The 15767-nt window shown below is 41.4% G+C and overlaps 1 protein-coding gene across 1 annotated transcript; it reads left to right on the forward strand.

The window, feature by feature from the left end:
- Positions 1–4859: 4859 nt before the first annotated feature.
- PDCD5 (programmed cell death 5) lies at positions 4860–10186 on the forward strand. Its single transcript, XM_080703295.1, has 6 exons — positions 4860–4951; positions 5369–5406; positions 7291–7352; positions 8170–8261; positions 9626–9697; positions 10018–10186. The coding sequence occupies exons 1-6, from the start codon at positions 4886–4888 to the stop codon at positions 10063–10065; spliced, it is 378 nt and encodes a 125-aa protein (XP_080559421.1). The 5' UTR covers positions 4860–4885; the 3' UTR covers positions 10066–10186.
- The last annotated feature ends 5581 nt before the right edge of the window (positions 10187–15767 follow it).

Raw genomic sequence — 15767 nt, forward strand, 5'->3', positions numbered from 1 at the left:
CCTAATCACTTATACGCCATCTCTCTTGATCCAAATTATGAGGACCTACTTGGTCTTACTGCCACTTACAACCATACTTCTGTCTGTAAGTTTCTACATAAACTTCATTCTCTGAAGCCCAGGACCTGTCTGCTTCTTTTCTTCAGACTCACAGAACCTTGGGCTCATTCTCATATGCTAGAACTGGGTTGTTCCAGAACAGTGTTCTTTGATGCACATTAGTTTTTAATTTGTGTGTGTGTGTGTGTGTGTGTGTGGTAATGGGTATGGAACCCTTCTACCTCCAGGCTACACTCCCAGACCTATTTTATATTTTATTTGGAAATGGGGTCTCTTAAGCCAGAGAGGCTGGCTTTGAACCTGCGCGATCCTCCTGTCTTCGCTTCCCAACCACAGGGATCACAAGCGTGCACCACCACACCTGGCTTAGTTTTTAATTTTGACAAAATTAAGTTTGTCTATTTTTATTTTGATACCTGTGTTTTTGGTGTCACACCTAAGAAATTATTGGCAAATGCAATCTTATGAAGCTTTCCTCTTATATTTTTTCCTAGGAGTTTTTGTTTGTTTTATTTGTAGTGCTAGGGATTGACAAAGGGGTATTCTACTTCTGGGCTATACTTATAGCCCTATTTCATTTTTTAATTTTTTAAAACAGGGTCTAAGTGGGGCATGGTAGCATACGCTTGTAATCCCAGCATTTGGGAGGCGAGACAGCAGGATTATGGTTCGCTGGCAGCCTCAGCTGCTTAGTAAGGCCCTTTACAACTCAGTGAAACCCTGTTTCAAAATTAAAAATAGCCGGGTGTAGTGGCGCACGCTTGTAATCCCCATGCTTGGGAGGCGGAGACAGGAGGATCGTGTAGGTTCGAAGCTAGCCACGCTGGCTTGAGACCTGTTTCTAAATTAAAAAGTATAAAATAGGTCTGGGAGTGTAGCCTGGAGGTAGAAGGGTTTCCAGGAACCCCAGTACCACAAAAAAAAAAAAAATTAAAAAGAAAAATAAGGCAGGGGGTGTGTTGCTTGGAGGTAGAATGCCTCTGGGTTTCATCCCCAATACCACAACCAACAAATAAATAAATAAATAAATAAAATAAAACAGGGTCTGAGTTACTGAGAACCTTGATAATTTGCTGAGGCTGGCATTCAACTTGAGTTCCTCCTGTCTCAGCCTTCCAAGTACTGGGGTTATAAGTATGCACCACCACACCTGGTTCTAGGAGTTTTATAGTTTTTGCTTTTACATTTTGAACCTTGATCCACTTTGAATTAATTTTTGTATACAATGTAAGCTTAGAATATGTTTTGTAGATCTTTTTAAAGAAGCAGTAATATTAAGGAATATTCCTGGGATAATGGAAGTGAGCTAGTAGAATAAAACACATCCATGCAGACGAAAGAAGGATAATTATAAAAGCAAAGTTCTTGAGTACGTGAGAGAGTCTGGAATACAGTGTTTGACAATGACTCTGAGACCAATCTTTAGCCAGGTTTCCATGAACATTCTTTTTGACTAAGCATGAACTTTGAGTCATGGCCTCCCCAACGTATCTTAGCAGAGTCCTGTGAAGTCATCGCGTTAACCTCAACATTTGATTAAGTTCCTCATCCCTCACCTTGATGTTAAGCTTTTATGTATTCAAGAATCTTATTAGACCAATTTAGCTAGAATCCCCATAAAAATATCCTCAAAAAAATAAAAATGAAAACAAGATAACAATCTTATGGAATGCAGCAAAATTGCTGCTAAGAAGGAAACTTATGTTGTACATGATTACATAAAAGGTTTCTGATAAGTTAGGTCCTGCACTAGTGTGACTTTGTGTCACATGACCTCTGCAGGGCAAGGGAGGGGCTGAAATCCCCACGAGAATTGGGCGTTCCCACGAGTAAAACCCCCATCTCGCGAGATGCATGCCTTGAAAAGGAGAGCCCGTGTCCTCTAGCTTCAGACAGGCGCGCGGGCCCAATGATGCCTCGCCCTGATCCCCGGAGAGCCGTGCCACTAAAACTTTACATGCCACGTGTACTGGACTTCTCTCGTGTTTTTCACACTCCACCGTACTCACATATTTTTATTTTACTCGCATTAATTTTTTATTTTACTTATCAGTTTCAAATCAACAACCTAACATGAGAAAAAGAACAAAATAAATCCAAAGCCAATAGAATGAAGGAAATATCAATTACAACAAAAATGAATAAAATAGAAAATAGAAAAACAATTAAACAAATCAAGATGGAAGCTGGGTGTGATGGTGTACGCTTGTGATTTCAGTACTCAGGAGGCTGAGATAGGAGAATCGAAGGTTTGCAGCCAGCCTCAGCTACTTAGTGAGGCTCTCCACAGCATAGTGAGACCCTGTTTCAAAATAAAAATGAATAGGGCTGAGGGTATAGCTCAGAGGTAAAATGCTCCTGAGTTCAATCCCCAATACTCCCCCAAAATCAAGTTGGGTGAGGTGGCACATGCTTGTAATCCCAATACTTGGGAGTCTGAGACAGGAGGATTGCAGGTTTGAGGACAGCCTCAGCAACATAGTGAGACTCTTTCAAAAATAATAATGATAAACAAGACATGGTGTCACATGCCTATAAGCCTACTATTTGGGAAGCTCACACAGAAGGATTGCAGGTTTGAGGGCAGCTTCAGCAACTTAGCAAGACTCTCAGAAATCTATTGAGGATTCTGTCTCAAAAAAAAAAATAACATAAAGGGCTAGGGATGTAGCTCATAAGTAGAATGACCCTGGGTTCAATCCCCAGTATCACAAAATAAGCAAATAAATAATAAAAATAAAATAGGACTGGGGGTGTAGCTTACAAGTAGGACATCCCTGAGTTCAATCTCTAGTACCACACACACACACACACACACACACACACACACACAGAGGAATGAAGACAGGAAGACAGGAAGGAAGGAAAGGAAGGAGGGAAAGTAAAGTCAATGAAATGAAAACTTGGTTATTTGAAAGATTCACCAAAATTGACAAACCTTTATCCAGAATGTCTTGAAAGAGAAAGAACCCTCAAATAAAATTAAAAATGAAAAGGGAGAGATTACTTCCAATTATGCAGAAATAAATATAAGAGTATACTATGAACAAGCATATACAACCAATTGGATAACTTAATGAAATAGACAAATCCCTAGAAACACAAAGCCTACCAAAACTAAATTATGAAGAAATAGAAAACCTGAGTAGAGTATAACTGGTAAGGATACTGAACAGGTAGTCAAAAACCTCCCAATTTCAGAAGTCAAAACGTGAGAAAAGTGTACTTCTTAAATGAAAAAAATTTTTTCTTTTTTGGCAGGGCAAATTGAACTGAGGTATACCCCCATCTCTATTTATTTTTTACTTTGAAATGGGGTTTCACTGCATTGCTGAGGGCCTTGCTAAGTTACTGAGGCTGGCCTTGAACTTGTGGTCCTTCTGCCTCAGCTTCTCAAGTACTGGAATCACATGCATGTGCCACCACGCCCAGACAGAATCAATCAAATTTGAGTTTTACTTGCTTTTACTTTACTTCCTCAGGTGCTTCCACCTGCCTTCTCCTGAACCTTCTCAGCCTTGCCTATTTTTGTAGACTTAGTAGTGCCTTACCAAAAGCAGGTGCTCAATAAATTACTTGAATGAATGAGTTAAAGCACAGCATGAGAGGAAGAGGTGGAGCACTTCTGGGTTCAACCCCCAGTACAAAAGAAAGGAGAAGGAAGAAGGATAAAGGAAGAAACAAGAAGGAAGGAAGGAAGGTAGGAAGGAAAGAAGGAAGGAAGGGAGGTGGTGGCAGATATCTGTAATCTCAGTACTTGGGAATCTGGAATCTGAGACAGGATTGAAGGTTTGAGGCCAACCTCAGTAATTTAGTGAGGCTGTAAGCAACTTAGCGAGACCCTGTTTCAAAATGAAAAATAAACTAGGGCTGGGAGTGTGCCCCCGAGGTAGAATCCCCCTGGGTTCATCCCCAGTAACACACACACACAGTACAACAACCATATCACTCCACTTTGCCTTTCTGGGCCTTAGTCCCTTGTCTATAAATAGCGATGCTCTGAGCCTAGCATCTTACAGACTCCCTTTCTAATAAATCAAACCTATTATTCCTAATATTGCCTTTTTTTTTTTTTTTTTTGCTGTACTGTGGATTGAAACCAGGGGCATTCTACCTCCAAGTTACACCCCAGCCTTATTTATTTATTTATTTATTTATTTATTTATTTATTTATTTATTTTTGCAGTACTGGGGATGGAACCCAGGCGCATTCTACCTCCAAGCTATGCCCTCAGCCCTATTGTTTATTCTATTTATTTATTTTGCAGTCGAGCGACACTCCCAACCCTATTTTTTTTAATCTTTATTTTGAACAGGGTCTCATTGAGTTGCAAAGGGCCTCACTAAGTAGCTGAGGCTGTCCACGAACCGCAATCCTCCGGTCTCAGCCTCCCAAATCGTTTTACTTTTGAAACCGGGTCTCATTAAGATACGGAGCGCCTCCCTCACTAAGTAGCTGAGGCTGGCCGCAAACCTGCCGTGTTGGCCCCCCAACTATTGGGATTACAAGGGTGCACCACATGCCGGCTTCTGTCACTATTGCAGACGCGGTGCAGCCAGCTCCTTTCCGCAGGACCGCCCCCCCCGCGGCCCCGCCCACCCTCCGAGGCGGAGGCTCCCGCGGCAGGCGGCCCCCAGCTCCGCGCGGCCTTCCTGCTGCCATCGCGGGCTCGGGCTCGCCCCGGCGCCCTGGCGGCTCTGCGGTGGATTGGCGATGCCTGGCGCGGCGGCGCCTGCGCAGTGGGCGGAGGGCGCCGCCGGGGCGCCGCGGTTAGCGGGAGGTCTCTGCGAGCGGGCGAGGGCGGCGGCTGGGCCTCGCCGCACCATGGCGGACCAGGAGCTGGAGGCGCTGAGGAAGCAGAGGCTGGCGGAGCTGCAGGCCAAGCACGGGGTGAGCGCCGGGCCCGCTCCCGCTGCGCGTGGCCCTCCGCGTCGGCGGGACGGGGCCGGGCCGCCGGCCGAGGCGGGGCGGGGCGGCGGGAGCGCGGGCCGTCGGCGGCCTCGCGCGAGGTCCACTGCATCCCCCGAACGGTGGGAGCGCACAAAATGCGGCTTAGTCCAGCGCTTTCCATTTCAGGGATTGCTTTATTCTCAAACGTTCTATGAGATTGTGATTTTAAAAGGCCATAAAACATTGTAAGTGGAAACTGTCTCATTGACTTCTGCAAAGCCCAATTTTTAATCACGAGACAAGCTGCCTCGACCACTGTAAGAGCCTTTTATGTATCAGAAAGAAAATAAAATCGGTCCGACAACCTCCTCCCGCTGTGAAATTATACTGGATTAAAAAGTAAAATTACCTTTTCAGGATCCTGGCGATGCAGCCCAGCAGGAAGCAAAGCACAGGTATGAACTTTCAGGAGCATGATTTCACCAGACCAATTTTTCTTCTCTTTTTCCTTTTTCCTGTAGTAATCTTAACAGGTGTGTACATTTTAAAGCTTTTCTTGTAATAGTGGTTTTGCCACCATTTGTCATCAAGTGTCTTCCTTACTGAAATTGTTAAATAAACACGTGGAGTCACACTTGATATCTCAAATTGCAATTACTAGTTGATGTTTGTTCTCTACTAAACCTTGATTTCTTTAACGCCAGCATAATAATAGAATTACTTCATAGGGGTATTGTGAGCACAACATGCGTGTAGTGCCTCATCCAAAATAGTGTTTAATAATTGCTTGTTAGACTATCCTCATTTCATCTCAGCACATGGCAGAGTATCTCACAGGTGCTGGTATTTATTCAATGGCAGGTTTATTGAATGAATATCTAATTGCATTACATTTTTTAAAATTCTGGTAAAAAAATATACTATTGCAGCCATTTTTGTTTGTTTTGCTCTGCTCTGAGCTATCCCAACCCTATTTTTATTTATTTATTTGTTCATTTATTTATTTATTTGGGGCCCTGGGGATGGAACCCTGGGCATTCTTCCACCGAGCTACACCCCCAGCCCTTTTTATTTATTTTTGTGGGGCTGTACATGGAACCCAGAGGCATTTGACCTCCGAGCTACACCCCCTGCCCTATATTTTATTCTTTATTTTGAAACAGGGTCTCACTGAATTGCAGAGAGCCTAAGTTGCTGTGGCTGTCAGTGAACCGGGATCCTCCTATCTCAGCCTCCCTAATGCTGGGATTACAAGTGTGCGCCACCACGCCTGGCCCTGTTTTATTTTTTGAGAGAATCTCACTAAGTTGCTGAGACTGACAGAACTTCGAATTCTCCTGTCTCAGCCTCCCAGTACTGGGATTATAGGCATGAGCCACCATGCCCAGCTTATTACTTATTAAGTGTACCATTAAGTAGTTTTCACTCTATTTATGTTGTATAACTGCTCACTAGAAGTTTTTCATCTTGCCTAACTGAAACTATATTGAACAACTTCTCCCTCTTCCTCTCATGCTATGCTTTAACTCATTCATTCAAGTAATTATTGAGCACCTGCTTTTGGTAAGGCACTACGAAGTCTACAAAAATAGGCAAGGCTGAGAAGGTTCAGGAGAAGGCAGGTGGAAGCACCTGAGGAAGTAAAGTAAAAGCAAGTAAAACTCAAATTTGATTGATTCTGTCTGGGCGTGGTGGCACATGCATGTGATTCCAGTACTTGAGAAGCTGAGGCAGAAGGACCACAAGTTCAAGGCCAGCCTCAGTAACTTAGCAAGGCCCTCAGCAATGCAGTGAAACCCCATTTCAAAGTAAAAAATAAATAGAGATGGGGGTATACCTCAGTTCAATTTGCACTGCCAAAAAAGAAAAAAATTTTTTCATTTAAGAAGTACACTTTTCTCACGTTTTGACTTCTGAAATTGGGATGCATTTTATAATTGATTGCTCTTATCCTGGTTTCTTCCAGAGAGTATTTACTTCCGCCATCTCTTGGTTGCATTTCAAGTCTGAGGTCTTTTAATCATGTGGTCCTTTTCATTGTCTGAAATCCCACTACAAATTTCTAGCACTTGTCAGACACTAGGTACTTGGTAAATTTTGGCAATGGTGGTTGAACTGAAACTCCACTCTAATTATGAAAATATTTGCTTCCTGCCAACCTGGTAGGCTTACCCCACGTAATATAAAGCTGACTCATTGAAGACAAAACTCACCCACCACAGCAGTCTGTGTGTACCACAGGTGTGCATCTTAAGAACTTCTGAGTGGGTTACTTTTCTGTCTTGTAGGCATGCTGACAGCTTAGTTCTAATTTTGCTTGATGTGTGTTTTTGTTGTAGGGAAGCGGAAATGAGAAACAGTATCTTGGCTCAAGTTCTGGATCAGTCAGCCCGGGCCAGGTGTAAGCATCTTCTATTTCCTTTAAGTTATGTCCATAAAATTGGCTTGGATTGAAATGCATGTGGATTTATTCTCTCTACATTAAATGTTTGTTTAACCAAAAAAAAAAAAAAAAAAACTGATAGGAGTTATTTGTAAGGAATGTGAGATGCATACACCTAGAGAAATTGCCCTTAAATTATTATTAAAATTGCTAAATCAGTTCTCTTCTAAGGAGGTTAACCCAAGTGTATTTTTGGTAGAAATAATAGGAAACAACTTGTCAGTCACAAAATGTTGCTGGTAGTTGACATGGGTGATGGGTACTTAGGAACTGGTTGTTTCTTGGGTTTAATGTATGTCCAGTTTTTATAATTAAACCAAAAAACAAAACCATGTAGAAGTTGGGTATATGGTGTCATACACCTGTAATCCCAGTACTTGGGAGGCTGAGACATGAAGATCACAGGTTTGAGGCTGGCCTCAGCAACTTAGTAAAACCCTGTTTCAAAAAATAAAGGTCAGGGTGTATCTCAGAGATGAATATCCCTGGGTTCAATCCTCAGTACCACAAAAATAAAATAATAAGCTGTGTGTGATGGCACACTGCTTGTAATCTCATTACTTGGGAGACTTGAGACAGAAGGACCACAGGTTCAAAGCCAGCCTCAACAATTTAAACCCTGTTTTAAAATTTCATATATATATATATGAAAATACTTTAAATATATAAAAATCTTGGCCTCTGCCATTATGTCTGCCCATAATTTTACAGTATAATTATATATAAGTGCATTTCGTTCTGTTTTTTGTAAGTATATATATTTTTTTCTTTTTAGTAAGTAATTTAGCACTTGTAAAGCCGGAAAAAACTAAAGCAGTAGAGAATTACCTTATACAGATGGCAAGATACGGCCAACTGAGTGGGAAGGTAAGCTGGGGCTGCCTTGAGGGAACTTCACCTACTTTTATGAAAACGTAGCTTCAAAGCAGGGTGTGGCGGCTCACATCTAAGGCTATGACAGGAGGAGCACAGGTTCTAGGACAGCATCAGCAAGTAGTGAGACTGTCATCAACCTAGCGAGACCCTGTTTTCAAAAATTAAAATAGAGCTGGAGGTGTAGCCTAGAGGTAGAATGCCTCTGGGTTCAATCCCCAATACCACATACACACACACACACAAACATGGCTTCACCAGGTCAATTTCATACTCATCTAATAGGATTCTTGTTGACTCTATAAAAAATTTTTAAAGGAAAAAGAGTCATAACCACCATTAATCCTCAAACATAATTGCCTTTCCTGAAATGCTCTATGCTCTCCTCACACTGCTGTGGAACCTTGGTGTCTGTGTGACCCAAGGACTTGGGGTCAGCTGGCTTAAAGTGTTCCTAACCTGGAAACAAGGTTTGTCATTAATATTAATTAAAATGCTACCAGTGTAGACAGAAGCAGGGCTTTTGTTTTGCACATGTAGGAGGTGCTAAAAGCCTTGTTATATGTGTGTTGCTGTAATGAGGGTTATGTTCTGGTAAGTCCAGTATTCCTTTAAAAGCCACACAAGGCCCACCTGTTGCCCCCGAGCCCCTCACAGGAAGAACACTTGCATGTGGGAGACAGACAGCCAGCTGCTCTCGCTGAGAGTGACATCTCTGAGGAGGTGCTTGAGCTCCCAGGCAGGTAGCAGGCCCATCCCTCAACACTACACACTGGTGTATTTGCTTGCCATTGTCTACTAGTGTTGATAGGGATGTTCATAAATACCTGTTAACTTTGAACTTTTATGAGGAAGTGATCTGGTGGATGTGTTCCCCCACTCCTAGGACAAGGGAAATAGCAAAGCCAAATTAGTTGGAACTGAAACCAGTAGTTTCAACCTTCTGTCCCACCACTGCTTTCCTCTTGACCTCTTCCTTTACACAATAGAAAAAGTAAAATCATATCCTTCTGCTGAGGGATATGCACTTCTTTCTTTCTTCCTTCCTTCCTTCCTTTCTTTCCTTCCTTCTCTCTTCTTTCTTTCTTTCTTTCTTTCTTTCTTTCTTTCTTTCTTTCTTTCTTTCTTTCTTTCTTTTTCTTTCTTATTTTGATGGCTTTTCTACCTCTAGGCTATCCTCCCAGACCTATTTTATACTTTGTGTAGAAACAGGGTCTCCCTAAGTAGCTGAGGCTGGCTTCGAACCTGTGCGATCCTCCTGTCTCAGCCTCCCAAGTGCTGGGATTACAAGTGTGCGCCACCACGCCTGGCTACATATGCTCTGCTTTAAAAAATATTTTTCTTTCTGGTTATTCTAGGTATCAGAACAAGGTTTAATAGAAATCCTTGAAAAAGTAAGCCAACAAACAGAAAAGAAAACAACAGTTAAAGTAAGTTTTCTCAGATGCACGTGGCAAAAGAAAAAGTTGATATTTTAAATGTTAGTGTTGCATATACATGTACCATATCAAAAACATCTTTATAACATAGACACTTTGGTAACACATGGAAGTTTAGGAAGAAGGGCTAATACATTGAGGGGGTTCTAATGTTAAGGATCTTGTCTCCAAAATGCTTCCCTCTTTGCTCATCCCTGAGTTGTTTAAGAGACACAAAAAAGTCTTAAGTAGGTAGAAAGTTTTCTTCTTAGAAAGAATCTGAGTTGTGCTTTATTAAACATGTTATGACACTCATTTAATTTTCCCCACAGTTCAACAGAAGAAAAGTAATGGACTCTGATGAAGATGATGATTACTGAAATAGAAATGTTTAGAGACTGGCCCTTAATGGAACAATTCTAGGACAGAAGATCTGTTTAAATGTTTACTTTATTGTCTATATACCTTTAAAAAAAATAAACTTGTTACACACACACACAAAAAAAAAAACAATTAGGATTAAGTTGTCTTAGTATCATACCCAAGCGACCAGAAGATCTGTTTTGAGTTTTTCCCCTTCCTATCAAACGCATTTAAATATGTGGCAGCATGAATATAATATAGAACGTGTCCTAGGGAGTGACAGAAGCTGTTCACCGTGCTCCAGTGAGAAGAAAACATATTGCCAATAACACTTGGAATTACGACTCATGGACAACTGAATCAGCTTTAATATCTGGCACATCTGATACTTCTAAGACATTGGTTCTGGGAGCAGGTAAACTTTTCTCTTCCTGCAGATAGTACTTCTATTTAATGTAAGAAAATTCCTAGCTTTAGAGTTGGGGATGTAATTCAGAACATTTGCCTAGTATGAGTGAGACCTAGGTTCAGTCCCTAAGGTTCAGTCCCTAGCACCACCAGAAAAGAGGGGGGAAAAAACTTTATAACTTTGATTTCTTTTATAATCTGTTTTTGAAAATCATTGAGATTAAATTATCTAACAGATATCACTCCCATTCAGAAGTACTGTAACAGTACTTCCACTGAAAAAAATCACCATAATAACTAGGATATACTGGTAATAACATTTTAACAGTAAACACGTTTGTAAGAGAAATAACTGCTAAAATTAAAGTCCAGGCTGAGATCATTGAGCAGTTACATGTTTTGGTAGCAGTATTCTGGGTTCTTTACTAATAAAACTGCAGGTAACTTAAGGCAGTCTTCATCTCTTGAGTTAGACTTCTTAGATTCCCAAATTTGCTTGGTCTCATTACCCCCTTTAGAAAAAAATCACTCCATGTTCCCAGGCACTTCTACTGCCCTTTTCTATTCAGTGCTTGCCAGTTGTACCTGAGGATGCTCTTGGCCTCACCCCCACTCTGGAGAAGTATTGCTGCTGACTTGTCACTCATGCATTGAAATCATAAATTTAATTCTTAGCTAAGCTGTTTGGTGTGTGTATGTGTGTTACCAGGGATGGAACCCAGGGATAATCTACCTCTGCGCTATATTCCCAGCCCTATTTTATTATTTTATTTTGAAACAAAGTCTCACTAAGGTGCAGAGGGCCTAAGTTTCTGAAGCTGGCTATAAACCTGTGATCCTCCTGTCTCAGCCTCCTGAGCACTGGGATTACATGTGTGCACCATCACACCTGGCTGATGTATTTTGTGTGTGTGTGGTACTAGGGATGGAGCCCAGGAGCATTTTACCTCTGAGCTACACCTCTAGCCCTATTTTTTATTCTTTAAACAGGGTCTCACTGAGTTGCAGAGAGCCTCACCAAGTAGCTGAGGTTGGCCCAAACCTGTGCTCCTCCTATCTCAACCTCCCAGTACTGGGATCACAAGCATGTGCCACCATGCCTGGTTAGGTGTACTCTTAGTCTTAGACCAGGAGAAAATTCTTAACTTTTTTTTTTTTTTTTTTTTTGGTGGTACTGGGGTTCCTGGAAACCCTTCTACCTCCTGGCTACATTCACAGACCCATTTTTATTTGGAAACGGTCTCTTAAGCCAGCGCGACTGGCTTCAAACCTGCACGATCCTCCTGTCTCTGCCTCCCAAGCGCCGGGATTACAAGCATGCGCCACCACACTGGGCAATTCTTAACATTTAATAAGATGAATAGTACAGCCCCGACAATTGTTAACATTTAATAAGATGGATAGTATAGCCTGACGTGTTGGCGCACCCTTGTAATCCACACCCTTGGGAGGCTGAGACAGAAGGATCGCACAGGTTTGAAGCCAGCCTCAGCTACTTAGTGAGGCTCTCAGCAACTTAGACCCTGTTTCCAAATAAAATATAAAAATAGGTCTGGGAGTATAGCCTGGAGGTAGAAAGCCTCTGGGTTCCACCCCCAAGTACCACACAAAAAAAGAAAATATAATAAGATATTGAATAGTATTAGTAGCAGAAAAGTGATAGTAAATGTCATTTACAATTCTAATTGTCTTAGTATACTGCTGATACATGTTTAAATTATATTTAAGGTTTTATATTTGAAGAAAATCAGTGTAAGGGCTAGGGTGTCACCCAGTGGTAGAGAGCTTACATAGCATGTGGAGGCCCTGAGTTTGATCTCCAGTAGCCCAAATAATAAAGTCATTGCTGATCCCAACAATGACTAATAAGTGTCTAACATTCTTTTATAAGTGAATGAGTATAGCCATTAAGAAAATTTTGAGCTGGGTGTGATGGCGCACGCTTGTAATCCCAGCATTCAGGAGGCTGAGACTGGAGAATTGCAGTTTGCAGACAGCCTCAGCTACTTAGGCCCTTTGCAACTCAGTGAGACCTTGTTTAAAAATAAAGAATAAAAAATAGAATTGGGGGTGTAGCTTGGAGGTAGAATGCCCCCTGCATTCCATCCCCAGTGCTGTAAGAAGAAAAAAAAAATTTAATTTGAGCCAGGCATGGTGGTGCACGCTTGTAATCCCAGCATTTGGGAGGCTGATACAGGAGGTTTGCTGTTTGCGGACAGCCTTAGCTACTTAAGCCCATTGCTACTCAGACTGTGTTTCAAAATAAGGAATAAAAAATAGGCCTGGGGGTGTAGTTCGAAGAAAGCCCCTGGATTCCATCCCTAGTACCGTGAAAAAAAGAAAATTTGTGTGTGTGGTACTGGGGATTGTCCCTGGGGCATTGTACCTCCGAGCTATACTCCCAGCCTTTCTCATTTTTTATTTTGAAATAGGGTTTTGCTAGGTTGCTGAAGGTCTTGCTAAGTTGCTGGGGCTGGCCTCCAACCTGTCCCTGAGTTCAGTACCCAGTACAAAAAAAAAAAAAAAGTTCAGGGACTTTGGGGGTAAAATCTGTTACAGGTGATTTTTGCTATAGGCCTTGCTGATAGGAAAATGCTAGGACATTAGACAATTCTCAACAAGTTCTGTTCCATACTTTCTCTTGCGTAATAACCATTTAACCATTGACCAACCATCGATGCGAACGTGTTGAGAGATTGTACTGAAGACACTTGAGAGTAGAAAGCAGTTGTGTGTGTATACAAGGATAGCCGTTCTTGGCAACCAGGAGCCGAGTACATTGCAGTCTAGGAAGTGGGGAGTGGTTAGTCTACACTGTCTAAAGTCAGTGAGCTCGTAATACTTTGAATTTAAAACTTACACAAAGCCGGGCATGGTGGCGCACACTTGTAATCCCTGCACTTGGGAGGCTGAGACAGGAGGATCGCGCGGGTTTGAAGCCAGCCTCAGCTACTTAGGCTCTCAGCAACTTAGTGAGACCCTGTTTCCAAATAAAATATAAAATGGGTTTAGGAGTATAGCCCGGAGGTAGAAAGCCTTTGGGTTCTACCCCCCAGTACCACCAAAAAAAAAAACTTAAAAATAGAAATTCAGGCATTACCAACTTCCAAACTCTACATTTTAGTGTTTCAAACAGGGAAACAACTGAAAATGCACTAAAAACAAGTAAGGTACATCAATAAAATTAAAAAGAAATTGGGGAGGTAACTTGAGTCACAATAGCTCAAGAGGAAACTTTTCCCCAAAGACTGACAGTCTAATTCATGACATACCTCCAGAAAAGGACACACCAAGCTTGAAAGCTGATTTGGTTGCCATCCCAAGCAAATCAGCCCCCTTATTTCTCTGAACTTTTCTCATTTGACAGTTCTATCCAGTGCAGCTGTTGGAATTAAACAGGTACATGAAAACATTTTCAAAACTATATTGTACCACCCAAAGATAACCAAAATTATGTTGTTAGACAACCAAACATGTATTTTCATCCAGAAACTGCCTATGTTGGTAAACCAGTTTTTAAGCAGCTTAAAAGTACATAGTTTTTAGGTTAAGGTGATAGCCAGACAACTTAATAAGGTTTTGTTTAAAACTGGGGGGAAAGAGGAAAAATAAATCAACAAACTATCAAAGTAACTGCTCATATTCTGTTTCTACTAGTATGTGTGTGTGTGTGTGTGTGTGTGTGTGTGTGTGTGTGTGTGTAAGTGTAACTTGGGGGGGTTGAACCCAGGGGAGTTCTTCCTCTAAGCTACCCCCCCGGCCCGATTTAGTTTTCATTTTTTAACAGGGTCTCTGAGTTGCTGAGTTGTGCTAAGTTGCTGAGGCTGGCCTTGAGCCTGTGTGTATTTATTCTTCTGTGAGCCCTCAGCCTGTATCTACTGCATTAAGTCTGCCTTGGTCAGGTAGGTGGATAATGATCTCTGAATGGACAAGGGTGTTTCAGTCACACATCTGTTAACTGGAAAAAAATCCATTCAGTGGGGACCATTGGTACACATATAAATCACATGTTTTATGGCAGAGAGGCCATAAGCCGGGCGTGGTGGTGCACACTTTTAATCCCAGCATTTGGGAGGCTGAGACAGGAGGATCGCAATTTGCAGACAGCCTCAGCTACTCAGGCCTTTTGCAACTCAGTGAGACCCTAGTATAACTCAGAGGTAGAATGCCCCTGGGTTCCATCTCCATACTACAAAAAATAAAAAAATAACCACAACACATTTGAGAATCATAAAGTTTATTGTTTCTCTTCCATCATTTGGCACATATCCAAGGCACATTAGAAAATTAGAAATCATAAATTATTTTGTAGAAAAATAACCCCTCCCTTCTATACATACACAAGTATTTCCAAGAACATGCACAAAACCATTTCCCTATTACAAAGTTATTTGAAAATGTACTCAGGACAGACCCACGTTTGCAGCTCTAGACCAATAACATAAAATAACAGTATAATCTATAGAAATTTATAAAAAGGAATAAACGGCAATAAATTCTAATTTAAAGTAAATTTGAACTGGTTTGTGCTGTTAACTTTGAATCTGAATCAAAAGAATAAAGAAAGATGTGCCAGATCTACCCTCTAGTAACCATCAGGCGTGACATTCAAGAGGTGTTCTTAACGGAGATGTTTCTACAAACACTTTTACAGGTATATATGTGCAGTGACCAAATATCTGTATTTTGATGGAAGAAAAATGACAACAGATTTTTCCCATATATATGGTGCAGAACAGGTCAAATATGTCCTTTATACTAAGATGAACGTCAAAATGGCATTTTAGGCATCTTTTGGTTCAAGTGTTGCTTTGCAAAGGAACATTTTCCAGAGTCCATTTCTTCATACCAATGTGGCATCTGTGGCCTCCACAGTACCATGAAACCTGCTTCTCTTCAGCTTATCCCAGTGGGGATAATTATTTTTAGCTTATCATTTGCTAATTCAAGCACAGCACAGAGGTTTAGCAGCTTTTGAAACCTTTCTCTGGAACCAAGAAATCCTAATACTTAGAAACATACATCTCAAATGAAGGCTCTAGACACTACTAGAATTTCTGCCCATTCCTTTTCAAGGGTGTTCAATAGCTTTGAAGAGGGGAGAGATGGTGATAAGGTTTTGTTGCATTTATTCCCTCGGCCACACAAAAACAAAAACCCTTTGAGGGACTTTCTGCTGAAACAGTCTCTCAAGCCAGTTGTTTGAAAGTGTAATTAGTTTCAAGCTGTACTCATGCAGCAGCAGCAGCAGCAGCAGCATCTTATTGCATACCTACTTCTTGACAGCAAATTTAAGGATCCTGTGTTACTG

The sequence above is a fragment of the Muscardinus avellanarius genome (assembly GCF_963383645.1).
Source record: "Muscardinus avellanarius genome assembly, chromosome: 10".
Lineage (NCBI taxonomy): Eukaryota > Metazoa > Chordata > Mammalia > Rodentia > Gliridae > Muscardinus > Muscardinus avellanarius.